The following is a 26,889-nucleotide window of genomic DNA, read 5'->3' as shown; positions in this document are numbered from 1 at the left end:
ACACGTTTTTGTATGTTAGTATTCGATTCATAAGAAAAAATATAAAAAACAAGCTTTTTTTCGAATCTTCAAGCAAAATCTGAATACTATCACTATCGCTTAGTTCAAAGCTCGCCACTCGAGCAGCGCAGCGATCGCAGAAGAGTCGGTAGGATTCTTCTATTCATAAATTGAACGGAAATATTGTTTCGTGAGTTCACCATCGTTCGCCAATGGCGCTGGTGGCAGTAAACAGTGATATGATTATGCACAGTCAGACCCTGTCAGCTTGGAGCGAAATCAATCTTCAGTTCAGCAACGCCATCGCACGGCATCACATTCATCATATCATGTCAATTGTATGGGTGCGCAGGGCTGCTATTTTGGCGCGCACGAATTTGACATTTCTTTCCCCTATTTCTATGTACGAAATTCAATGCGGACTCGCCTGAGGGAGCCATGCTTGCAAAAAGGATGTTGCCAATGATTTGTTCGGGAAATGTCAGAACTGGATATCTTGTTAATATAATGTCTTTGGCACAGTACAACGATTGAAGAATCCAATCAACTCTTTTGCGATCGCTGCGCTGCCCGAGAGGCGAGCTTTGAACTAAGCGATGGTGATAATTTTAAGATTTTGCTTGAAGATTCGAACGAAATTCAGTTTTTATTTTTTTTTTCATATGAATCGAATACTAACATACAAAAACGTGTCAAAATTTTTTTAAAAAATCGATAATTAATGATTCAGTAATTTTCCGTGGTATGTTTGATTGATATTTATGGAGAAATCGTAACATGAAATACCAAATTCGAAGAAGTAAGGTTGGGTACTGTTTTCAAATCTGGGATATTCTTTGTTTTTTGGGTTGGATTTTGAGATTAATTGATAAATTATGATCAAAAGTTCTATGACTAGTCTATTTACTCATGTTTTATCATCTGAATCAAATCTGTATGTGAAATGAAAATTTCAAATTTGATCCGAAATTGTCAAGAGTATAGGACAATTCGAAATCATACACACTAAGATTTAATTCCTTTGTTCGGTAATATTTTTGGCGAGAAATTTCGGTAATCTATAGAAATGACCGATATTTCGGTACATGAGTTTTCTTTTACAATAATTATGCAAATTTTTACCGGACGATCAGTCTTACGTAAATTTTCATTACAGAATTTCGTAAATAGATATACAATTCATACGGTAAATTTGAATAGTTGCCGAGTACGGTAAAAACCATACTGTCCGTATGGTAAAATTATCTTCCAATAACCGAACTTCTGCGAAAACTGATTGTCATGAAACTAACTGTCAAACAGTTTTTAGTAAGTGTCTTTTTATTAACCAAACAAAACAATCTTGAAGAGTTGATCGAATGGATTGAGGTACAGGTGCGAAAGTTTTTAAAACATTTGAACCACTAAAAGCTTTTTGTTTACTTATAGGCAGAAAATAATTTTGTATCACTTGTCCACTAGCTGCCTACACAAATTCGAGAGTAATTTCTGGAGGAGTCGACGGATTGTGCAGTGTTTTGGAAGGCGCTCATAATTCCGGTCAGCCGGAACATTTGACCTTATTTTGTGGAATAAAACCATAGCCATAACAGGTTGGAATTTCGTTCATTCGTTTTTGTGAATTTGTGTTGTTTTTTGAAATCCGAAAATCCAGAATTTTAACCAAAGGAAAACAAACAATAAATTACCGAACAATCAGTTAGATCCAATTGGTTTACAGTGTACGGTAGTTTTTTGACAGTTCAGCAATTACCGAACGATCGGTAATCAATTTAATTACCGAACTGATTACCGAAGGTTCAGCTGTTGAAAATTCGGTAAAAAATCACCGAATTCTGCGAAATTTTCTAAGTGTGTATGTTTGATGACAACACGTGAATAATCGTTTTTCTTACCCATATTTGTAAGGTTTTGCCATCTGCATTCATTCAAACTCAAGTAAATTGAAAAAATCGTGACCACGCTGATTGGATTGTTCAATAGTACAACGATAAATCACCGTTGTATCATGCCACGATCTTTGGTATGTCCACTCATGGTTTGAGTTGTCAAAATTTGAGTATGGATTCGAGTAAAATTTACGCAGGCCATGAGTTCTCTTGCATTTATTCATACATTAGAGTAAGCGTTAAGTTTTCAGACATTTGAGTAAAAAAATGCTTCTTGCAGTTGGGTGCGTTTTCATTATCGGAATATTTTGATCGAATTTAGGAATGCAAGAATACGCCGTTTTTCATTGCCGTTTCTAGATCCGGCTTTTGAAACCAGAAATCATGAATCATAGTTGTTTTCAATAGTAATTTTGTGGTTTCAATTATGCTAAGTGTGACGTCTAACATAAGGATATTAAAATCATTCATTTTTAACTCCAAAGCGGTCAAAAGAAAACAGGTTTTAATCACTTTATAGCACTTTTCATTTAAAGGAAAGACGAATGACTAAATAGAAATCCATGTATATAAACATTAAGGAAGAAGAATTTCTTTATTTTGAGTGCAAGGAACTCAAATTTTTAGTTAAACTCACTCAAAGTTTGAAAGAATATTTTTTTCTTATTTTGAGTAAAAACACTTAAATTTTGACAGCTTCGTCCTTTAACTAAAAAATGAGTAGATTGGTGGTAACTCAAGCATAGAGTACGTGCACTTTTTATGAATTTGAGTGGTGTGTCACTCAATTTTGAGTTATGTTCAATGAGGGTGTTGTATGGGAAAGTTTCCTACACGGGTAAACATGCATTGCCGGTACCATGATTAAAATTCATGAAATCATGAATCATGTCTATTATGAATAATAATTTATGATTTCATGGGCAAAACGATTGATATCATGAACAATAACACATCTTTTAAGAAAATATTCATGATATCAATAATTTTGGTCATGAAATTTTATGAGATGCCATGGTTCAGGATTTCATGATTCAATATTCATGGTACCGGTAATACATTTTTTTCCGTGTACATTAAAAGTATTTGATTTAAAAAAAACCTATGGCTCAAAGTTTTTGGTTACACCTGTTATCACCAGACTCACAGTAACTGCTTCAAGTAAACTTGTAAATCAAAGAACTTTTAGATTAAATTATAGTTTAGATACTTTTATTAAACTATCAAACATCTTCTCCGTTCACGATGCTAGCAATCCACTTAGTAAACTTATTGATGTTGGTGAACACGTCCGTGTAGTTTAGTTGACACTTAGGAAACCCGAACGAGAAAAGTCCCTTCAGGAAGTACTGATTCTTCCGATCAGCATTTTTCACATACTGCAATGGTGCTCCACTCATAAAATGGAAGCAATAATTTACATTTTCATGATGATAGCTTCCGCAGATATGGTTACCCTCGGAACTCAATCTGATGCTGATATTTCCGTATATGGATTCACATTTTTCCAGATCTTCCAACAAGGCAGTATCCCGGCTTAGAACGTGTGATTGTCTACCAACTCGCCGCCAACCAGTAATCGTGTACAGTTCGTTGTAGTCGTCCAACGTCGGTAGACAAATCGGCTTTACGTTTGGTCTACTAATGTCGGCCGGATACTTCAACTTGACAAGTGCGATGTTGTTATCGTACCTTGGTGTATTGAACTGTGGATGTTCGAACACTTTTTCGATTTCAATCGATTGAATTGTTGTGGATACACTTTCACCGTTATAGGATATTCCGTTGTCGGGATTAGTTTTCAGATTGAACTCTCCCAGTCGAACTGAATTTCTGGAAGAGAAGAATTGTACGCATCCTTAAACCAGTGAAGGATATTTTACTCACAGTTTAAGCTTCCTAAAGTTACCGTCAACACAGTGTCCAGCAGTGACTACAAATCTCGGGTGAATGAGCGCTCCATTGCAAATTGTTTGAACCGTTGGAGAACTTTCCTTTTTAAACTCAAGCATGGCAGTCCACGGATATTGAAGAAATACTGATTTTTCGTTCTCGAGAACCGTGATATTATAGAAATCCAACCCACAACTTCCCAGATTGAGGAGGTTCCTTTTCTTCACGTTTTCTTGATGCTGTGAGATCCACCTCAGATAATACGGTATATCGGTGAAGGTTACGAACTGCTGAGGATCGCATCGTCTCTCAGTTTCCGTACGTGCTCCGGCACTGACAATACCGCGAATATACCAAGCGTTGTTCAATCGAAAGTACATCCCTCCGCCGCTGTCTCCATCGCAGACATTTGTCATGTTTTGGTTACCAGCACAAAAATTACTTTTGTCATCTGCCAGCAACTTGCTGAAGTGTTCCGGTTTACTTTTCAAACAAGTAGCGTAATCCACCACGGATAACCTGGCTTGCTGCAGAATGTCCACCAATTTGTATTCGTCTCCAACTCCCCAGCCCACTACGGTTCCTCTGGATGTAAGGATCGAGTTTAGGTCAGATTTTTCCACCGGCCAGAGACAAATTGGCTGAATGTAGTCGGAGAAAGTTATGTCCTCTTCAGTTCTTAGTAGAGCTATATCATTTTTCAAGTTATTTATATTGAATGAATCATGCCGGATGACTTCCACCACTTCGTACGTTTTGGAGTGCTCACTGGGGAAACTCTTGTTGTGTAGTCCCAACTTGACCAGGAAGTTATCCGCCGAAAGTGGCATTCGGAAGGAAACCGTACAGTGAGCAGCTGAAATATTGCAATTCTGTAATACATTAACTAGAATAAGAATAGTAAATGTTGACTTACCAGTCAGGACAAAATTCTCACTAATCACACTACCTCCGCAGATGTAGTCTTCTCCTCCATTATTCTGCTTCTGGAAAATGGCAGCATGCCAGGGCCAATCCGCTTCGAGGGCTGCGTTTCCTTTGTAAATGTAAGCCAGAAACGTGAGCTGCTTTTGTCCGCATGGAACTGAAACATGTAAGGGCATTTACAATCAAATTTATTTGGTTTTTGACAAAGTAATCCAATTACTGTCAACCTAAGTGGTATTCTAAACATTGCTAGAACCAAAATTACCTCCTTTCGCAGTGAAGCCGCAATCCGTAGACAGCATCAACAATAACACAACTATGGGGATTACCCGCATGATAAGATTCGAACTCGTACGATGACACCGACTGAGCCGCTTGATCATAATTTACGGACGAGACTGGTTTTCGTTCAGAAATTGACAATGATGCTGAGCTTAGCATCCGAGGATCGCCGGCTCTCTCTCTCTCTGATTTATTCAATGCACTAGCAGTGCATAGCATCTCGGGATACACGGCTGTGAGAATTTCAGAGGATTCGTCGAGAGAGCTTACGAGAATCTGCCAAGTTTTTTAATATACTATTTTTTTCAAATCATTTTTAACCGAAAAGTCTAGTGTTAATGAGAGTTTTAAGAACAATTTCTGTCAGATGGAGAGAAGAGTAAAGAAAAATCCTTAATTCTTTTGATAACGACTTGACACAAGTGAATCACCGTTTCAATTTACCCAGTATTCACTCTCGAAGAATTAGAGATCAAGTTCAAAATTACCCAAGTTTCAAATCTAAAAACGATTTTTGGAACACTTTTTTGTTTACTTTTCGGAAATCGAGCTTTAAATCATACGTTCGATGACAACACGTGAATAATCATTTTCTACCCATATTTGTAAGGTTTTACAACCAGGAATTGGAAACAAAAATCGTCCACCAAGTTGGAGTAGGTAATGCCAGAGACATAACCGCGAGATTGACGTAGGACTGCATTTGAGATGTGTGTATATTATATTAATTGATTTTATACCGTTTGATCGTTCAAGATTTTGTGGTTCTGGAAAAGACCATTTGGTTTCTAAACATTGCGTTTGCACTCTAGGAAGTAGAGCGGCGATTTAAGACAGTTTTCTAAAGAAAATCTTCATGTTACTTTTGGAGTTTTGAAAAGGACCGTTAGTGGTTTTATGGAGTCTTGAAAAAGACTATTTGGTTACGGATGATTACGTTTGTATTCCAGAAAGAAGAGCACCATTCCAAGTTATTTGTAAGTTTGAGCCTTGACCTATAAGAAATCATTACACAAATATAATCGTAACACAAGTCATACGAAGCGGTAGCTAGGTCGTACAGCACACGAATCAAATCGATGTGTCGAAGCCGCATTAGATATTTTTTCACTTAGTAAACGGAAAATATCACACACATTTGCTTGGTAGATACACCTATGTAAATGCTTTGAAACTTAATGGCTAATAGTCAACAAGTTTCCGTGGGAACTCCGTTCTGAGGTTCATGAATCAATACAAGAACAATTTTTAGTCAAGAAGTACAATTATAGGTCAACAAAACGGGCGTTAACGTATTATCATTCATTTGTGTTTATTTTAAATCAATTCCAAATTATAATATTAAGACAATTGCAAGAATCGGCGAAATGACCCTTTCGGCGAAATGGCTTTCGGCGAAGTGGCCCATTTGGCGAAGTGGTCCATTCAACGAAATGACCCTTTCGGCGAAACGGCTTTCGGCGAAATGGCTTTCGGCAAATTGAGCCTGATCCATATTAAACACTGTTAGGAACATTTTTCTTGAATGCGGTGCAGCCAAATGGCAGCTTCATTTACGCTCGTTTGGTTCAAATTGCGTACAAAGCTAATCAAATAATTCGAGATTTGCACTAAACTGATGATTTTTATCTCCGATTTACAAAACAGTAACCTTAATGGTTATTTAGATATCATTTAGAGCCATAAGAATGGCTTATTTGGTATAAGGTTTCCCATCGTTGTAATGCAAACGACCAGCAGCTGGATGACGCAATCGCTCTTGTTTGAAACGTAACTCACACTGCGAACGTCTGACAGCGGATATGCTCACAGAAGAACTAAGGCTTGGGGAATGGATGTAGTTCCATTGTCTGACGTAGATAGAGGGCTGCGCACTCGGTGTGTCTGTGTTCATGTATTATCATAGACTAACTGGATCTATTTACAGATTCGGTTGATTTTGATGTTTCGTGTTTGAACCTATTTAATTAGAGAAAATACTCAAACAGGGAGAAAGCTTTTAAGAACATAAATCTGGAATAGTTTCGTTACACTTTGGTGTTATGAAATTTTGAAAATGCACTCAAATTCGAACTAATATTGCAGCACCCTCTCAGATTTTAATGAAACTTGCTAAATATGAAGACTTTGTGACAAAAAAACATTTTGCATAATTTGGTTTTCCAAAAATGATCTAGACTGCTTCTTGAAAAAAGGCCAAACTTTTTATACCAATTTTTTTCGAATGGCTGTAGTCGAAAACTGACAAATCCTACAGAAAAAGTGTTGTATGAGTGATTTTTTTTCAAAATTAGTCCAGTTCTCGAATAAAAGCATGCAAAAAAACCTAATCGACTGCTACTCTGAAAAAAAAATATAGATTTTAAAAGCCTATTTGCAAAAAAAAAACATTTTCGATTTGAATGAAATTTTGTTGCAAGATAGCTGATTATGATCCCTACCCACAATAAAAAAATCAACTGGAGCATTTTTAAAGAAAAAACCTGTATTAATCTTCCTAGTGGTGTAATGATTAGATCTGTGCGCCGCCGCGCCACGCCGCCGTCGCCGAAAATTTCGACACGCCGCCAATTTAAGAGAAAGATGATCAGCGCGCCGGCTATCACATTTTAATCATGCCGCCGATTATATTACATAAGCCGAAAACATAATTTTATCAATGTGGAATTTGTTTTACAATGTTTATGAAAATTCATTGAAAATTAATCACTAAAACATTTCCGCCTACTTTTACTGAAAATCAGTACTACCGACGTCAACCGAAGCCAATACCATCGGATTATAAATCTGTTTTTGCCTATCTCATATAGAAAAGTTTTGCAATCACTGTAAAAACGACTTTTGAACCAAGGCCCGGAGGGCCGAGTGTCATATACCATTCGTCTCAGTTCGTCGAGTACGCAAAATGTCTGTGTGTGTATGTGCGTAAGTGTATATGTAACGTTTTTTTTGCACTACCTTTTCTCGGAGATGGCTGAACCGATTTTCACAAACTTAGATTCAAATGAAAGGTCTTGTGGTCCCATACAAAATTGCTGAGTTTTATTAGGATCCGACATCCGCTTCCGGAGTTATGGGGTAAAATGTGTAAAAATTGTGAAAAATCGGTGCACCAACTTTTTTAGGAGATGGCCAAACCGATTGTCACAAATTTAGATTCAAATGAAAGCTGTTTAAGTCCCATACTAAATTCCTGAATTTCATTTGGATCTGACTTCCGGTTTCTGAGTTATAGGGTGAAATGTGCAACAAAATGATAATATGTGTTCTTACTTTTCTCATAAATGGCGCGACCGATTCTCCCAAACTTAGATTCAAATGAAAGGCCCTGTGGTCCCATACGGAATTACTGATTTTCATCCGGATTCAACCTCCGGATCCGGAAATATAGGGTAAAGTGTGTTAAAAAATTTATACCATCACTGAAAAGGGCGAAAAAAACGTAAAAAAAATACTTTGTCGACCTCAAATCTTCTCCAATTGATAGTTTTTGTCAGTAGACGTCCAACCAAACCGATTTCGGTTATGTTCAGAAGAATCGAAGAAAATTATTTTGAAGAATACCACAGTATTATATACCATTAGGTGGATTAAAGCAGGTTTTTTGTGTTTATTTAAAAGGTTTTGAGCTATTGGCACATTATCGCGAAACTGAATTACCGGTAACGACATCTGCAAATGAAAAATGGAACCAAGAAAAGGAGTGTTCTTCCGAAAATTTTCATATCAGCAGTAGTGATTTGCAACATTTTCTTCGTTTATTCAACACACTAAACTTCATTCGGTATTTTTTCATCTTTTGACGAATTTAGAACAGCCGAGCTACCGAACATTTGCATTCTACTGCTATATCAGCAAAAATAAACATTTGTTGACAGTAGTACCTTGAGGTACCGCTGTGATGAAATGATAATTTTACTGGAAAAAAATCAGCTAACGAGGTTAGGGGCTGTCCATAAAAGACGTCACGCCGCAAGGGGGAGGGGGTTTTTCATAAAACGTTACCAACTGCTTTGCCCTATGTCCTGAAAAAATCTCCACAATAAACGTTTACATTCTATAGGAAAACGTGTATTTGTTGATGTAAAAGCTTCTTCTTGTAAATTCGGAAAAGAATGACGCAGGAAATGATTGCTTTTGTGACAATTTGTGACAAGGGGGGATGGGGAATCAAAAATCGTAAAAAAGCGTGACGTCTTTTATGGACAGCCCCTTAGGTGTCCTTTGTGAATCAATATTAAAATTAATAATATGTTTATAATTGATTCCGCCGAATCGCGCTGCCTCCGCCGTTGATATTTTGAGGTAATGGCATCACGCCGATTCGCCGCCGCCGCTGGTCAAGTAAACGCTTTAGCCGCCGATGTTGACAATTTTGATCGGCGCACAGGTCCAGTAATGATGCCTTTCTATATATTCTATATAGTAGTGTGGTATTCTTCGAAATAATTTTCTTGGATTCTTGAAAGAATAACCGAAATTAGTTTGTTTGACCGTATACTGATAAAAAATGTCAATTGGAGAAGATTTGAGGTCGATTTCGAATTTTTTTACGGTTTTTCACACTTTTCAGTGATCCTATAAAAATTTTAACATACTTTACCGTATATTCCCGGATCCGGATGAAATTCAGGAATTCCATATGAGACCTCAGGACCTTTTCTTTGAACCTAAGTTTGTGTAAATCGGTCGCGCCATCAATGAGAAAAGTCAGAAAACAAATTTTTTTTTGTGCATTTAACCCCATAACTCTGAAACCGAAAGTCAAATTTAAATGAAATTCAGGAATTTAGTATGAGATCTAAAGAGATTCAATTTAAATTTAAGTTTGTGAGAATCGGTTTTGCCATCTCCTAAAAAAGTTGGTGCACTTATTTCCATATTTCTTTTTGCACATTTTACCCCATAATTCCGGAACCTGAAGTCGGATCCAAATAATATTCTAGAATTTTGTATGGGACCACAAGACCTTTCATTTGAATCTAAGTTTGTGAAAATCGGTTCAGCCATCTCCGAGAAAAGGTAGTGCAAAAAAACGTTACATACACACATACGCGCACACATACACACACAGACATTTTGCGTACTCGACGAATTGAGTATATGGTATATGGTATATGACACTCGGCCCTCCGGGCTTCGCTTCAAAAGTCGGTTTTCACAGTGATTGCATAACCTTTCTATATGAGAAAGGCAAAACCTTGTCAAAACTGATTTTTTTCAGTATAATTTCATTTTAAATTAAACCAATGATAATCATAATCATCTCAGAATCCAGTGGAGTTCAATTTGTGTGAAGATTTCACAGGTTTCGCTACTGCTAGTTCCTATACCGGTACCATGATTAAGAAGTTATGAAAAGCACATTGATACATATCATGAACAATAACTCATCATTTTGCTCATAAAATCATCAGTAATAGGCATGATTCGATCATCTTAAAATCATCACGTCAATTGGGCTTTATCAACAAAATCGCTAAGGATTTTAGAGATCCTCACTGTTTGAAAGGTTTGTTTCGTTCACTTGTTCGGCCTATTCTAGAGAATGTTTCAGTAGTTTGGATTTTTTATCAACTTTCGTGGAGTATACGTATTGAGAGAGTTCAAAAACGATTCGTTCGTCTGGCATTACGGAACTTACCTTGATAAAACCCTGCAAATCTGCCGCCATATCAGGACAGATGTCAACTATTAGGAATCGATACGCCCAATCGGCGCCGAAAAATCCAACAAGCATTATTAATTGCAAAATTGATCAATGGGAAAATTGATGCCTTTGAATTACGTTCTGAAGTAAATTTTCGGATACCGAATAGGACATTGTGCAATACAACCCTGCTTCAGCAAAGATTTCACAGGATTCGTTTTGGCTTTTTTAAAATATATATTAATTGGAATAAAAGACTGAACCGATCAGCTGTGATTTGAATTTTTAAGATGTTATTTTATTAGCGACATTTGTGATACTAGCTTAAAGTTTCATAGTAATTTATTACTTTCGTTTATGTTTTTGAAAAGATATTAGTTTTTGCGCCCGTTTGAGAATGACAAACAGCTCAACTCAAATGGGTTTTTTCCCACTCTAATATGAGACGTATGATGAAATAATTATGCAGTTGAAGGAAAAATTCAATTCTCCTACAGATGACAGATGAGGAAAGATAAAAATATTATCGGTACTGCCTATTTCTTGGTCAAAGTAGATGGTGAGACAGGTAAAGGAACTTCTTGATGAGACAAATGTTATATATAAAAATAAAGAAATATGTGTAGTGAGTCTACGTTGTTTATGAATGGATCATAAAAGACGTGTCATCTATAATAAAAACAAATATCTGTCCGGGATTTATGGTGTTTAAATTGATGACTCCCGATGTAAAAACAATCGATCTGGTCTTCCTTCCAGAAGGCGACAAAGCAAATTGGAGGTCTAGATCGGGAGTTTGAACCAATATGGGCATCCGTGAAACAGAGAACAGTACGGTTCAAAGTCAACTGTTGTATTTCATCTAGAGATCCGTGCAGTACTTCAATCGCACTCAGAAGTGGATGCCGTCCTGGGTGAAGGGTATGTGGCCGTCATCCAGAAGGAAACCATAACTGCTGCAAATAGTAACTCGATCGGTCATTAACATAGTTTAAGACTCTGAGGAACAACCCATTTGAAGCAATGAAATAGGCAATGGTGCAAACATTATCGCGCATACGGTACTGACGTTATCAAAAGAATAATTATAACTTGCATTCTATACCACTGCAGTTGTAAAAATGATTTTACGAGACGCGTTTCGGTTCTTGTTGGTTGCTGTTACGATTGGTGGGATACGAGCTGGTAAGTTCTTCTCATTTGCTGTTTTTTTAGATAACTCTTTCAAAGTCCTTCACGCACCAAAGCAAAAAAAAAACAAATCATTTCAGGTTTAGAATGCGGTAAAGTGAACCGTCTAGCCGGTTACGTAATTAACGCAGAAGAAACGGAAAACGTTTGGCCCTGGCATGTGGCCTTGTACAATTCCACCAACGATTACATTGCGGGAGGTTCCATCATCAGCGAGCGATTCGTGCTGACAGCAGCTCATGTGACCTTCCGGAATGAACATATCGCTCTGCATCCGTTTGAATTGCACGTCCGCATGGGCATAAAGGATCTGAGGGATCCGCAGAATTACACACGATATGCGAATGTGTCGAAGATTATTCGATATCCCAATTATGATACGAAGCTAATGGTGAACGATTTGGCCCTGCTGCAACTGACGAATGCAATTGAGTTTAGTTCTTACATTTCTCCGATCTGTTTGTGGCCTGTTGGGGGACCAAACTTGGACGATCTGGCAGCAACCGAGCAGGGTACGGTTGTTGGATGGGGCTACACAGAGAACAGCACGATCTCGCAAGTCCTACGGGAAGCTAAAATGTCGATCATCAATTTTCAAAGTTGTGTGGAAAATACGAAATCTTTCCAACCGTTGCTGACCGAGGGTCGGAACTATTGCGCCGGGAACCGGGCAGAAACGACCGTATGCAGGGGTGACAGTGGAGGAGGAATGTATTTCATGATTGATTTTACGTGGTACCTGCGAGGTATCGTAAATCAAGGAACGCCTACGCAGGATACTCGCTATCCATGCGATCCAAAGAAGGAAGTCATTTTCATGGATGTCACGTTCTACCAAAAATGGGTTGAGAGATACGCTCTCCCGCAGCAGCACAATCGGTTGGGTTTGGCCAGGTGCGGTCTCGGAAGTTACGTCGAGTCTACGCAGAAGGTCAACCGGGTTCTTGCTTCGGAGAGAAATCCATGGATTGCCCATTTGCATTATTTGTTCTGGGATCGGTTCTACGTGAGCGACTGTCACGGAATATTGATTCATCCGGAATTTGTTTTGACTCTCGCCAGGTGCATTGTGAAACAGCCGAATCGAGAATTGTATGAGTTTTTTTTCCACGAACTTCTAAAAGTAGAAATTGATCACTGTTATTTTTTTCATTTGTAGGTTGCACGTAGTACTTGGTGAAGAATCCATCGGACCGGATCCGTACGATGAAAATCAGTTTGATATCCAGGTTGTGAGCATTACGGAGACAATCGTTCATGAGAAGTTCAGTACGCAAGGATTTGGGTATGACGTTGGGATAGTTCATTTGGCACGGAATGCGGATATTCAGAAAGGTATTGAAACAGTAAACATTTTGATAGCGTTACAGTTCTTGAATCCCCACACTTGTAGATACCATCGCACCAATCTGTTTACCGGCAACTCTCGAGCCCACTCCTTACTACATTCTAAACGCATGGTATCGACGTGATGATCATCCAAAGGAACTGAAAGGATCGCTTCTACAACCAGTTCGATTCAGCGCCTGCAGTTCCATGTATCGCCGAGTGGGGATTGTGACCGAACCGGATTCCAAGTTAATTTGCTTTCAACACTGTAAACTCAAGGAACAAATTCAAGCCAACGGTACTTACAATTGTGAGTTGATATACGGTAAAGATTGTCGCGTTCCAATGTCCGGCGGACCGGTGTTCTACACCAAACACGATGGCTACAATACCTATACTTACCTGGCCGGGTTGCGATCGTTTGGACCAGCGGATTGCAATGACAAACTGAATGATTTCTGCACGGACATCGTATCACTAGGACCGTGGATCGAAAGGATCGTAGAGGAAGAAGCCCTATTCATTGCAGAAGTCTGAGCGGTTAGAGCTGAAAATTTTTATTAGTTCGATCCAATGTCACTTACTTAAAGGAGGTAACATAAATTGTGATTAATTTGAGAATTTTCTAATTACACTAATTTTCAATTAGATTTTTCGTTCCATTCATTTTCAGGAGCACGTTTATCCTAAACAATTATTCGCATTTTCTTATCAGCTTTTACTGGATACTACATTAAAATGGACATAGTTCATTTTGTGTCATGGTTTTCTTTCGTTTTTTTTGTACGAATAGAATAAATAAAAAAAACTAAGCGCCGTTCGCTAAAAGTTAGCTAAAACATAGAGCCCCTGTCTAACGGTGTGCTTAATGTCGTCTCTATCTCTCATAATTACACATAGATTATCACATTGAACTTTTACGAATAAGTAGATACTCGGAGAATTGTTGCGTTTCGACTCCACCGCCGGTGCTGGCTTCGACGTTGAAGCCAGCGTTCAACAGCCGCGTCAGCACTTGGATGGAGTTGAGTTTGCAGTAGCCGTTCAGGGGGAATCGGATCACCTGCCTACCGTCGAACTGATTCCAGGCTGCACCGGTTCTAGCGTCCAGAATGGCCTGGTTCGTTTCCGGGAAAACTTCGTCCAGAATGGATCGTTCGGCTGAAATCAAAATCCGTTCGCCAAGATCGGGAGATATGTGCAGTGCAACCACGTCATGATTGGAATCCGGTGGAGTCGACGATTTGCTTCTGAGCCGACTGCTCCCGAACGGGGGCCATCCGTTCCCGCTGCGCGTCCGTTCCTTTTTGATTTGATCGATCTGTTTGATCATAGCTAAAAACAGGGGAAAGAAAAAAAGGTGAAAGTTACGAATTAGATCGTTTGGGAAGAGTTGCAGTGTGCCATCCGCGGCAATGCAGTACTCACGAACAATATCGAAATATTTGGCTTCCTCCAGCAGAAGCTCGAGATCGGGAAAGTCATCGGCGACTAACAGCTTCGAGTTGCGCATGAAATTCAGAATGTGCCGGAACATGCCACCGTCGCGATCGATGAAGTAGTGCTGCTTGAGGGAGTCCAGAACGATCGGTATGCATCCGTTGAACAGCTTAGCTAGCCTTGAGTCTGGATATCTGCGAGTAGAGAAATGTTGTGGTTGTAGTAGGCGGAACCGATACTAGCGGAATGTTGTTATTGGATCGTATGAATAAAACGTATCATACTACCTTGATCAGAAAAGTTCCCAGACTTACCACCGTGTGGCGCTGTGAGTCACCCGATCAGATTTTTTACTCTTTTAGATTGCCATATCTGTCATATCTGGACATTTGTAAAAGTTACGCTGTATTGAGTACATCTGCGATTGTGCGTGTCGTCGATCTTGTACGATTTTCAAAATGGAATTGAATTTGATTTAAATTTTGCGTTAAAACGGTTTGAATGGTGCAACGACATTGTAAATGTTAGAAGAGTATTTCGGCAACAGGCCGTGAGTTTGTGAATGATGATGAGAGAAGCGGTAGGCCATCGACATCGAAATCCAACGGATACATCAACAAAATTAAAGAATAGATTACCGTAGACCGACTACTAGAGACATGGCAGAGGAGTTATGAGACGTTTGCGTGAAGAGATTCGTCGAAAAAGACCAAATTTGTGGGCACCACGATAACGCACCGTCACACAATGCCATCGATATCCGTGAACATTTGGCTTAAAACGAAACGAACACCATTCAGCAACCACCAAATTCACCGGATTTGGCTCCCTGCATTTTTTTTTCCTATTCGGTCGACTCAAGAAACCGCTCTGTGGAAGGCGTTTCAGCACCCGAGATGAGATTGTGGAAAAATCACAAATGGCTCTGATGGCCATACCGAAAACTGAATATAAAAAATGATTCGATGATTGGATCAATCGCTGGCATAAGTGTGTTGCAGTCGATGAGGAGTACTTTGAAGAGGACAATTTTGATTTTGATGAATAATCTTGTGTTTTTAGTTTTCTGAATAAATTCCGGGAACTTTTTGATCAAGTTAGTAGTAAGCTTGAGTTTCGGTAGTAAATGGGTCTGTTTTTGTAAAACTAAAAATATTATTTAAAACAATTATAATCCCAAGTAATATTTTTATTTCTCATAAATACATCTAGTTGTCTTTAATTTATTCCATCATAAATCTAACATTAAAATTTTAAAGTCCAAAAACCCCTATTGAAAACAGCTTCAGCCAAGTGAACCATTCTTCATAAGGCCCATAAAGCTACATGAAGAGTCGGTATAGAGCAATTTATGATCTAATTTTCAGTGACATGAGATAACCACAAATAACTCAAAATTGAAGTTTTCTAAAATGTTTGGTATGAACAGCATTAGCATCAAGATAAAAGTCAGTGCCGAAAAGAGGCGCACAAAATTTCAACGGCATGAACTGAGCGAATCATCGCACAAAGCGTATCGTGCAAAACCGACACATAGAAAAATGGAACATTTTCAATGAGACGTTATTTTTCGCTAGGAAAACAGACACTACGGTTATAAACCATGAGTATTTTCAATTGATATGAGGGAAACTCATTTGTGTGTTTTGTTTATGACGGTTAATTTCAAGTCATTCAAGCTACAGTCAAAATGCTCTTGTAGTTAGTATTATAGTATTTTCTCACCTATAACGAAATTGTTAATTCATTGTTACAGATCAAACTCTTTGGCATGACGGAAATGATTTGTTTTAGTCTTATTGAGCCGTAGAGCCGTCTTGAGGTTGTTTTAAATTAAAAAAAACGTGATTAATCCACCTAGCAGTGAGATGCTACCTTTTTTTTATCAATCCGCATGTGTTTTTTTGCATGAATATTCTTAGGTGTTTTAGTTCTCATGACATTATTTTAATTATCGTAGTTTCAAACGGCAAATTGAGATTTTAATCACTCATTACCCTGTAATTTGAATCTGCAAATCGTATCGAATTTCAATCTTAACGTGTGACATTCGATTGAACATTCCATGAGATGTCGAAGTAAGTTCCACTTTAGAGTTTTTCGTCATTATTTATGGTACTTCCAGAGCTAGTATTCAGGAACTAGCATAACCCAAAATGATTCGAATGGCCATAAATTAATACGCCAAACAATTTACATCTTCTATATCGGTATGAATTTTAAAAATTCATCATCTGTAATTCCAGAATCGGATAAAATTCACCAATTTTGTATGGGACCTTAAGTTCTTTAATTTGAATTTTTGTTTTTGAAGTTCGATTTGGCCTTTTTGAAAAAATGATTAAACTTTGAGAAACGATTCGAAACTGGATCCGGAGTTCTAAGATCGATGTAGCCGAAATCAGATAAATTCACCTGAGGAGTGTGTAGACATCTTTGAGAAATTGTAGTGCGAATTAAAATTTGAGGGTACATTCCGAATCCAAAAAAGAATACCGCTTAAACTGAAATAAAATTATTTAGTAATCGACTATCCAAATTTGCAAACCCGACAAACCTGATTAATTTATGTGAAATGGACATTTTTATACTAATCACCCTGTATCTCCTAAACCAGAAATCGTATCTGACTAATTTTTATAGGATTTTAAGACCTCTCATTTGAATCATAGATGATTCTTAGATTTCATTTGAATCTTAGATCGGTTCAGCCATCTACGAGAAAAATGAATTGCATTATTTTAATTTCGTTTCACATGTCATCCTGTGGTTCCGAAATCAGAAGTCGGATCCAAATTTGGAAGTATACTAGTTTTCATATGAATCTGAGTTTGAAGAAAACGGTTTAGCCATCTCCGAAAAAATTGAGTGAAATTATTGGCTGATCTCGACGAACTGAGTCGTATGGTATATGGAAGTTATGTTCTTCCAGCTTTTATTACTGTAAGTAGTTTAAATCAATATAATTATGGAATTACTTCCAACTCGAAAATGCTGATATCATCTGGTTTATAAATGCCATATTCGAACGGTTATGTTGCCAAAAACGAACCGTGCTAAAATCGGTCCAAGGCAAATTGTCAAGAAAAAGGATGCTGTACACAGTCTTTTGGGGATTTAGAAACAATTGTATGTCACAGTATAAAAATCGTGTTTTCCGTTGCTCCCAAGCATTTCTTTGTCATACAGTGTTCAAAACTTCTACTGCTGGAATAAGGGGAAAAGTCGTTTACACAAAAATATTGATATCTCCGTTAAAAATGGACGGATTTTAACAAACTATGGCTTGTTGTATAGCTATTACCGTGCGGAATGTAAGTCTAAAAACATATTCTGTTTTCAAGGTCAATTGTGACAGATACTGTCAAAAAACTGAAAATTTTGACATAAAACTCCGTATAACTCAAAAAGTAAACATCCCATCTCAAAACCATTCAATAGCGTTTTGGGTGACGGGGAGACCTTTAATTTGCGACTAGTTTGATCAAAATCGGTCCAGTCATCTCTGAGATCTCGACCTCTTAGTTGACAACACACATACAGACACACACACAGCCATTTGCTCAGTTCGTCGAGCTGAATCGATTGGTATATGACATTCGGCCCTCCGGGCCTCGGAAAATTTTTCGAAAGTTTGAGCGAATTCTATACCTATTTTTGCCTTTCTCATATAGAAAGGTTATGCAATCACTGTGAAAACCGACTTTTGAACCGAGGCCCGGAGGGCCGAGTGTCATATACCATTCAACTCAGTTCGTCGAGTACGCAAAATGTCTGTGTGTGTGTGTGTGTGTGTGTGTGTGTGTGTGTGTGTGTGTGTGTGTGTGTGTGTGTGTGTGTGTGTGTGTGTGTGTGTGTGTGTGTGTGTGTGTGTGTGTATGTGTGTGTGTGTGTATGTGCGTATGTGTGTATGTAACGTTTTTTTGCACTAACTTTTCTCGGAGATGGCTGAACCGATTTTCACAAACTTAGATTCAAATGAAAGGTCTTGTGGTCCCATACAAAATTCCTTAATATTATTTGGATCCGACTTCCGGTTCCGGAATTATGGTGTAAATGTGCAAAAAATTGTGAAAATAAGTGCTCTAACTTTTCTCAGAGATGGCTGATCCGATTTTCACAAACTTAGATTCAAATAAAACGTCTTGAGGTCCCATACAAAATTCCTGAATATTATTTAGATCCGACTTCCGGTTCGAGAGTTATGGGGTAAAATGTGAAAAAAAAAAGGAAAATATGTGTTTTAACTTTTCTCATAGATGGCGCTACCGATTTTCACAAACTTAGATTCAAATGAAAGGTCCTGTGGTCCCATGCGTTATTCCTGAACTTCATGCGGATCCGACTTCCGGATCCGGAAATATAGGGTAAAGTGTGTTAAAAATTGTACACCATCACTGAAAATGGGGAAAAACCTTAAAAAATTTTCTAAATCGACCTCAAATCTTTTCCAATTTGATGGTTTTTATCAGTAGACGGTCAAACAAACCGATTTCGGTTATTCTTTTAAGAATCGAAGAAAATTTTTTTTCCCCTTTCTCATATAGAAAGGTTATGCAATCACTGTGAAAACCGTTTGAACGTTTGAACCGAGGCCCGGAGGGCCGAGTGTCATATACCATTCGACTCAGTTCGTCGAGTACGCAAAATGTCTGTGTGTGTGTTTGTGTGTGTGTGTATGTGCGTATTTGTGTATGTAACGTTTTTTGCACTAACTTTATGGGGTAAAATGTGCAAAAAAATGAAAATATGTGTTCTAACTTTTCTCATAGATGGCGCGACCGATTTTCACAAACTTAGGTTCAAATGAAAGGTCCTGTGGTCCCATACGTAATTCCTGAATTTCATCCAGATCCGACTTCCGGATCCGGAAATATAGGGTAAAGTGTGTTAAAAATTTTATACCATCACTGAAAAGAGCGAGAAACCGTAAAAAGTTTTCTAAATCGACCTCAAATCTTTTCCAATTGATAGTTTTTATCAGTAGACGGCCAAACAAATCTATTTCGATTATTCTTTTAAGAATCGAAGAAAAATAATTTTGAAGAATACCACAGTATTATATATGATAGTTTGATTGATATGAGAAAACCGCGAAAAATGTTACTTCAGAGACGGGACTCGAACCCGGAGCTAGCTCTTAACCGGGGAAATCGTTTTGCCATTTAAACTACCTGGCATATGAAACACATGAAGCGACAGCCCAATTGACTAGAAGAAGCCAAGTAAAGCGAAGTATGCTTGAATCTTATAGTCAATTGGGCTGTCTCCTCATGTGTTTTCATATGCAGGGTAGTATAATTTCTCGTGAACATTGGTTTTATCAAGGTAAAAATTCACCAATTCGGTCAGCTCGACCAATTGGTGAAACGTACGCACTGACGAGTCTAAGACGAAACGAAAAGATAATGAAATTGGTTAAGCGCCCTAAGGTTAATCCCTAAATGACACACATATTGTTTATAGCAGTTATAAAACATGTAGTGATTGTTGAATCAACTACAAAACCCCTAAAAAATAATTAAATTTAAGAGAACTCGTAGCGCTCTTTCGAAGATATTTTTTTTAACAATACACCGAGGTGTTTTTTACGCGGGTATACGTAAAAAAACCGCACAAAAAAAACACATAACTTCGGAAATCCGCGTAAAAAACCAAACTAACATTTTTTCTTTGATGCCAAATGTCTTAGAAAAGCATGAAACATCCAGATCTGGTATAGTAACAAAAAAAAGAACCTATTTTAATCCACCTAGTGGTGTAATGATGCCTTTCTCATATTACTCATTACATCATAAATATAATCGTGAAATTCGCAAAAACAACTGTTTATTGAATACTGAACGGGAGGTGTACAACAATCTACGACAAGTCGATGGATCGAAAGGGCCAGGATCTGACGGGTTACCTCCGACGCTCGTGAAGGAATGTTCTCCTGCTTTGGCTTTACCTGCATCTCTGCTTTTCAACCGCTCGCTTGCTGAGCACTATTTTCCTGCGAAGTGGAAAGAAGCTGTAATAGTTCCTGTTCACAAAACTGGAAACGTGCACGATGTCACCAATTATAGAGGAATTTCTATCCTAAGCTGTTTACCAAAAGTATTCGAACGCATGGTGTTGGATGTTCTTTACCCATCAGTAGAGCACATTATCGCCACTGATCAGCATGGGTTTGTCAAAAAGCGGTCTACTACCACCAATTTAATGAGCTACGTTTTTTTATTGATAGACAAACTTGAAAAAACGACAACAAATCGATGCGGTGTATTTTGATTTTTCAAAAGCATTCGACCGTGTTCCTCATCAGTTCGTTGTGGAAAAATTGAGGCGTAGTGGATTCCCTGTTTGGTTAACCAATTGGATTCTATCATATCTCACGGATCGTAATGCTTCCGTACGAATCGGATCTGCACTCTCGGATTCGTTTCACGTTACTTCGGGTGTATCGCAAGGGAGCCATCTCGGACCACTTCTTTTCGTGTTATTCGTGAACGATCTTTACAGTGAATTGTCGTCATTTAAAGTAATGTATGCTGACGATCTCAAAATTTATCGCATCATTACAAGCCTTGTGGATTGCTCTGCTCTACAAATGGATATTGACCGAATCCTGGATTGGTGTGACAGAAACGACATGACAGTAAACGTTAAGAAATGTAATGTGATCACTTTCTCACGGGCACAGTCTCCAATTATTTTCGTATGCTCCATGTTGATGGCTTCAGTTGAACGAGTTTCGTCTATTAAAGACTTTAGGGCATTATTCTCGATCGCAAGCTTCGTTTCATCGAACAGTTTTCGTTCGTTACTGCGAAGGCCTATGCAGTTTTGGGACTAATCAAACGAAACACTCAAAACTTCAACGACGTTTACTGCCTCAAGACAGTTTACATCGCACTAGTACGCAGTATTCTGGAGTATGGAGTTACAATTTGGGCTCCGTATCACAGTGTTCACATCGATCGGATCGAAAGGGTGCAGAAGTGCTTCGTCCGATTCGCACTCCGAAGACTACCTTGGATAAATCGTCCTCAACTACCTCGTTACGAGAATCTCTGTGCTCTCATCAACCTACCTACTTTACAAAACAGGCGAATACTCCTTCAACAACTCTTCGTGTTCGACCTACTGAATGACAACATTGATTGCCCCATATTTGATTGGAAAGAATTAATTTTAACGTTCCGGGAAGATCATTGCGAAGAACGGATTTTCTTCGTCGCTCACTTCATCGCACACAGTATGGCCAAAACAACCCAATGGATGTCTGTTGTCATCGTTTCAAGAGCGTGTATCATTTATTTGATTTTAATATGAGCAAAGACACATTCAAATCGAAAATAATATTTTTAAGTTAACATAAGTGTGTAGCTATAAAGTAAAAGTCTGTGCGATAGGGCACCTCTAGTCGAAGACAATAAAGAAATAAATAAATAAATAGAAATAGGAAAATTTGTTCGGACCTAATCTAACAAACTCTACAAATCCTGTTTACCCTGTAGCTCCGAAACTGGAAGTAGTATCCACGAGAAATTTAGGAATTCCGTATGAAACTGTAAGATTTTTCCTTTGAACTTATAAGTTTGTGAAAATCGATTTGACCATCTTGAAGGAAAGCGAGTGAGATCCTTTTTGCAGTTTTTAATCACCATTTCCAATTCTTCCGAAACCGAAACTGGAACGTTATTTCCGCACTACATGTTTTCTAAATTGCATATATTTTTAAATAAATTTTAATTCAATGACATTCGTTTATTCTTTTAGTCGCACTTATGATAGAATAGCTAAAATTTTTATCAATCGCAGCACCGTCTTTTACTAATATCACACAGCAGTGGCAGACATCCGTTAAAGTTGCTTCATAGCGTGTAGGAAATAGAACAAAACACGCATCGTTTGTTTTGTATTTTATTCTTATTTCGGTGCGATTTAAAAACTTTGACACTCATCGCCCTGTAACTGCGAAACCGGAAGTTGGATCCGGATGAAATTTCACAGTAGCTTTAAAGATAATATGAACCTCAATTCAAATCAAGATTTGTGAAAATCGTTTCAAGCTTCGCAGAGAAATCGAAGTGAGTTCTTTTTTTGAAGTTTTTCTTCCTCAATTTCGGTGCTTCCGGAACAGGAAAAGGGGGGAGCAGTAGTGTCGAATTAAGTTTTTATGCCAACAAACTAATAAGCTCTGCAAACTAGAAGAATTTATCAGACAGTTTATGGAATTCGTACCTGTTTTTGACCATCGTTCGTGAAAAATACCAGTAAAATTGGTAATTTTCTACTTATCACGCTTTAGTTTCGGAACCGGAAGTCGGTTCCGAAGAAAATGTTATAGACATTTTAAGGAAACTATAAGACCTTTCATTTGAATCTTAGTTTGTGAAAATCGGTTAAGACATTTTAGTGAAAATTGAGGGCACACTTTTTCTCTAATTTTCACATATTACCATGTAACTCCGGAACCAGAAGTCGGATCTAAATGAAATTCAATATCAGGCTATTAGGCCTTTCATTTGAACCTTAGTTTGTGAAAATCGGTTCAGCCATCTCCGAGAAAAGTGAGTGCATATTTTTGTTACATACATACACACACACAAATATATAATATATATATATATATATATATATATATATATATATATATATATATATATATATATATATATATATATATATATATATATATATATATATATATATATATATATATATATATATATATATATATATATATATATATATATATATATATATATCTAAAGTTCGTCGAGCTGAGTCGAATGGTATATGACATTCGCCTCTCCGGGCCTCGGTTAAAAAGTCGGGTTTCACAGTGATTGCATAGCCTTTCTATATGAGAAAGGCAAAAATTGAGATTTTGTAAATAGCTGTTAGATATAACGCAGGATTGGGGAACTCAGACATTTTTGGAGTAGATTTCTAGTATCTCAGATGGAATCCCTTGAAATCTAATATCGAATGATAATTTAGCCTTAGCTGGATTAAAAACTTGAAATTTCAGAGACGGTTATTTTCACATTAGAGATGCTACATCTGCGTAATTGAAAGTGACAGAATCGATGCACTGGAAAAAATACTGCACATAATTTTACTCTTGCGGACCGGGACACTATCGTACTCGCGTACTCAATGCAATAGAAGATTTCTAGTTGCGCTTGAAAATACATGAATAATCAGAATTTTTTTTGCGTACCCGCCCACTCTGACTTTAAAATACACCTTTTGACAGCTGATAGTCTAGTTCTGCAAATCTATGAGAACCAATCGTGAACGTTCAAAGCCGTCTAAGCGGCAAACTCACTTCGTCAATGTCTCCAGTGAGCTGGTGTAGATGGTTCCTCCGACGTCGATGTGCACCGGGGCAGTGTACTTGGAGGCAGCCGCCACGCACGGAATTCCCGTGATCTGCTTGTGATTGGAATGGTGGTACCCGCTGCCTACGCTCGTCACTGCCGGCGAGACGGCCGGTATTGGCGGGGTCGGCGTCGGCGAGGACGAGTTGGAAATTGTCGGTGACGTGGTGGGTGAAGTGCTAATTTTGATTTGTGTTGCGGAAAACAATCTCGTCGCGGACAGATCCCGTGGCTCTAGCGAGTGCTTCACGTCCCGGTCGGTCGGAACTCCACCGCCGCTGCCCCGTTCCGGCCGTTCGCGGTCACGATCTCGGTCCCGTTCCCGTTCCATGTCGTTGTTACATTTTCGCCTGTTGTGAGTAGAGAAAATTAAAATAATGACGTTAGTTCAATATATTATAGAAATATTCTGGAAAAAGCACGGGTAAAAAAAATGTTGACTTATTCCGAGCATCAGAGCATCGAAATCGACCAAAAAAAAAGAAGGCTCCGATGGACAGATATCGAACATTACTATTTTGCTTGCAGGCGCAGAAAAATCGGTGTTGTCGAGTTATCAAAATTGATAATTAATGCGAGTTATTTTATTTTTTACTTTTCCTGTTCTGTCGAACTCCCAATTACATAAACAACATTTTCTTTCCACTTTCGACGAACTACGAGTCGGAGAAAATCCTTCATAATAAATGTGAAACGGTCCAAATTAAAGCATACCATTAACGAACAACTTCGAAAGGAATATGTTTCTACATTTTATTAAATTATGAAAATAACTCTGGGCATCCTAATTTGAGACATTTTTTCCCCCATTTCGACCGACGCACATGTGCACCCAAAGGAAGCATACCAACTGTACATCCTCTTAGTAGTCGCAGGGGAATGCGTATAGTACATGCTGCGAGTTTCCAAGTGGTTCCAGCCGGCGGCGGGTCAGCTGAACTGAAAATTTCGACAGCACTGAAAAATCTCGATTACAAACTGTGTGTGTATGTGTGTGTCTGTTTGGGATGTGATGTGCTGGGTGAGATCTTTCCGCGAGTAAGCGGGTGCAACGCGACTGGCAATGAGTACGGAGTATAAACTCTTGCGATGTCCTCGAGGGTCTTGAGCCAACATCTTCGCTGAGGTTGAAGTACGATGAAACCCGGCGGTTGCTGGAGGAAGGCTGGAACATGACGCTGTTGAAGCCCGAAGCAGTGGGCGGCTGGGTTAGCAGGCTCAGATCCCGGCGACGACGGGTGTTGGAAGGCACCGGCGAGAGACGGGTCTTGTTGGTGTCATGATTTTTTTTTCTTTTTTTTCGGTTTTATTTTTAAGATTAATTGCACCCCCCAGAGGGATCTCGTACCGGATAGATAGCCACCGGGCGGTTTCTTGAAACTCGTGACGCGAAAAATGTGTTTTAATGAGAATGTGTTTCGTGAAGGCTTCGCGCACCAACCGAAGCTGACGTGGGGGCATGTGCATTAAGCACAATGTTGTCTGTTGGCCGGCCGATTTCACGAGTGACTAGGGTTGCTGGTTGACGGTAATGTACGGCGGGACCCCACACGGACAATGGATGTGTTTATTTCACGTCTAGTCTGCTTGTTTAAATTTCTGGATCAACGCGCGTCGATAATTGCACAAAACAATAAATAAATATAACGATATGGGTGTGAAGACAAGACAGTTGGCAACTAGTCATACGTGATTTCTTTCATCGCTTGTGTTCTCAGCACTATTTAGGGTGATTGTCCTTATACTCTTCCTTCTAGACGATTTTTTTTTGACCCACAATTAGTTATGTTTCGATCTCACTCCCAAAAGCGATGTCAAATGTTAGGATGCAAGATGCACTGGGATGCATGTGGAAATGGTTACCCTGTGTGTTGTGTAACTAGTGTATGTGGCAGTGCGAAACCCACCCGATGCAAATATTACTTCCTACTTCGTGCTATCAGTTCGAGACATTAGCAGAGAAAGGAAATCAAAATAAACAGCTTGTCTCTTATCGTGAAGAGCACGTAACAAGAAATAAACTTGAACTTGCCTCCGGCCCTCTGTGATGCTAATTCTAACTACAGATACTATTTTGCATCATTCGATTTGGAGGGAATCGGTTCTCCGGCTTGATGTTGTTGCTCGAGTGTATCATTTCGAAGAGCACCAGTAATTAAGAACTAATCAAGGTGTTGTGCTCGGAACTAAAGGCAGAGTCGAGGGAACATACTTCGATTAAACTGGAACTTTGCGCACGATTTGAATATTACAAATCTTTTATTTATTCACGAATGGAAACATCAATCCGAAGAAAAATTCACTTTCAAAAGGGCGAATCATTGACATTGAAAAAAATTTCTTTTTAATCCCCCTAGTGGTGTGATTATGTGATAATGATAATGCCCGGAGGGACGAGTCTCATGTTCCATTTGATTCAGTTTGTCGAGATCACAATATGTCTGTGTGTATTAGGCAAAAAATGTCACTATGTTCTCGGAGATGGCTGAACCGATTTTCCCAAACTCAGATTCAAATGAATGGTCTAATAATCCCATAACTTGCTATTGATTTTTGTCTTTTTCCGACTTCCGGTTCCGGAATTACGAGGAAATATGTGCTAATCTATGGAAAAATTTGCACTCAATTTTCTCGAAAATTTCTCATCCGATTTTTACAAACTAATATGCATATAAAAGATCTTGAAATTCTTAGAAAAAACCTCCCGGAAAGTTCATCAAGATACGGCTTCTGGTTCCGGTACTATTTTTGACTTTCTCATATAGAAATCACAGTGGAAACAGACTTTTGAACCGAGGTTCCGAGGGCCGAGTGTTGTATATCATTTGACTCAGCTAGTCAGGATCACGTCTGTGTGTGTATATATGTGCATGTACGAATGTGTGTATGTGTGTATGTTACGTTCTTTTGCACT

The 26,889-nt window shown here is 38.5% G+C and overlaps 3 protein-coding genes across 4 annotated transcripts in view; 1 reads left to right on the top strand and 2 right to left on the bottom strand.

The window, feature by feature from the left end:
* Window positions 1-3,112: 3,112 nt before the first annotated feature.
* On the bottom strand, window positions 3,113-5,089 carry LOC131434183 (phenoloxidase-activating enzyme-like). Its single transcript, XM_058600837.1, has 4 exons — window positions 4,975-5,089; window positions 4,699-4,866; window positions 3,777-4,638; window positions 3,113-3,722 (listed from the first exon to the last, which is right to left on the bottom strand). Exons 1-4 carry the CDS (start codon window positions 5,042-5,044, stop codon window positions 3,113-3,115), a joined length of 1,710 nt encoding a protein of 569 aa, XP_058456820.1. The 5' UTR covers window positions 5,045-5,089.
* Window positions 5,090-11,744: 6,655 nt separating this feature from the next.
* On the top strand, window positions 11,745-13,925 carry LOC131434764 (polyserase-2). The gene is made up of 5 exons (XM_058601852.1): window positions 11,745-11,826; window positions 11,913-12,924; window positions 12,992-13,167; window positions 13,226-13,754; window positions 13,811-13,925. The coding sequence occupies exons 1-4, from the start codon at window positions 11,763-11,765 to the stop codon at window positions 13,696-13,698; spliced, it is 1,725 nt and encodes a 574-aa protein (XP_058457835.1). The 5' UTR covers window positions 11,745-11,762; the 3' UTR covers window positions 13,699-13,754; window positions 13,811-13,925.
* The window catches only part of LOC131434765 (BTB/POZ domain-containing protein Tiwaz), a 161,851-nt gene continuing 148,664 nt past the window's right edge, over window positions 13,703-26,889 (bottom strand). For both annotated transcript variants that reach the window (XM_058601853.1, XM_058601854.1), the window contains exons 2-4: window positions 23,924-24,325; window positions 14,590-14,795; window positions 13,703-14,496 (exon numbers count right to left, since the gene is read on the bottom strand). In XM_058601853.1, the coding sequence (XP_058457836.1) occupies window positions 14,066-14,496; window positions 14,590-14,795; window positions 23,924-24,306 (1,020 nt within the window). In that variant the 5' untranslated portion in view covers window positions 24,307-24,325 and the 3' untranslated portion in view covers window positions 13,703-14,065. The remainder of the gene's footprint in view (window positions 14,497-14,589; window positions 14,796-23,923; window positions 24,326-26,889) is intronic.

The sequence above is a fragment of the Malaya genurostris genome, chromosome 3 (assembly GCF_030247185.1).
Source record: "Malaya genurostris strain Urasoe2022 chromosome 3, Malgen_1.1, whole genome shotgun sequence".
Taxonomy (NCBI): domain Eukaryota; kingdom Metazoa; phylum Arthropoda; class Insecta; order Diptera; family Culicidae; genus Malaya; species Malaya genurostris.
The sequence above is the reverse complement of the archived record's forward strand: the minus strand, read 5'-3'. Positions and strand labels throughout refer to the sequence as shown.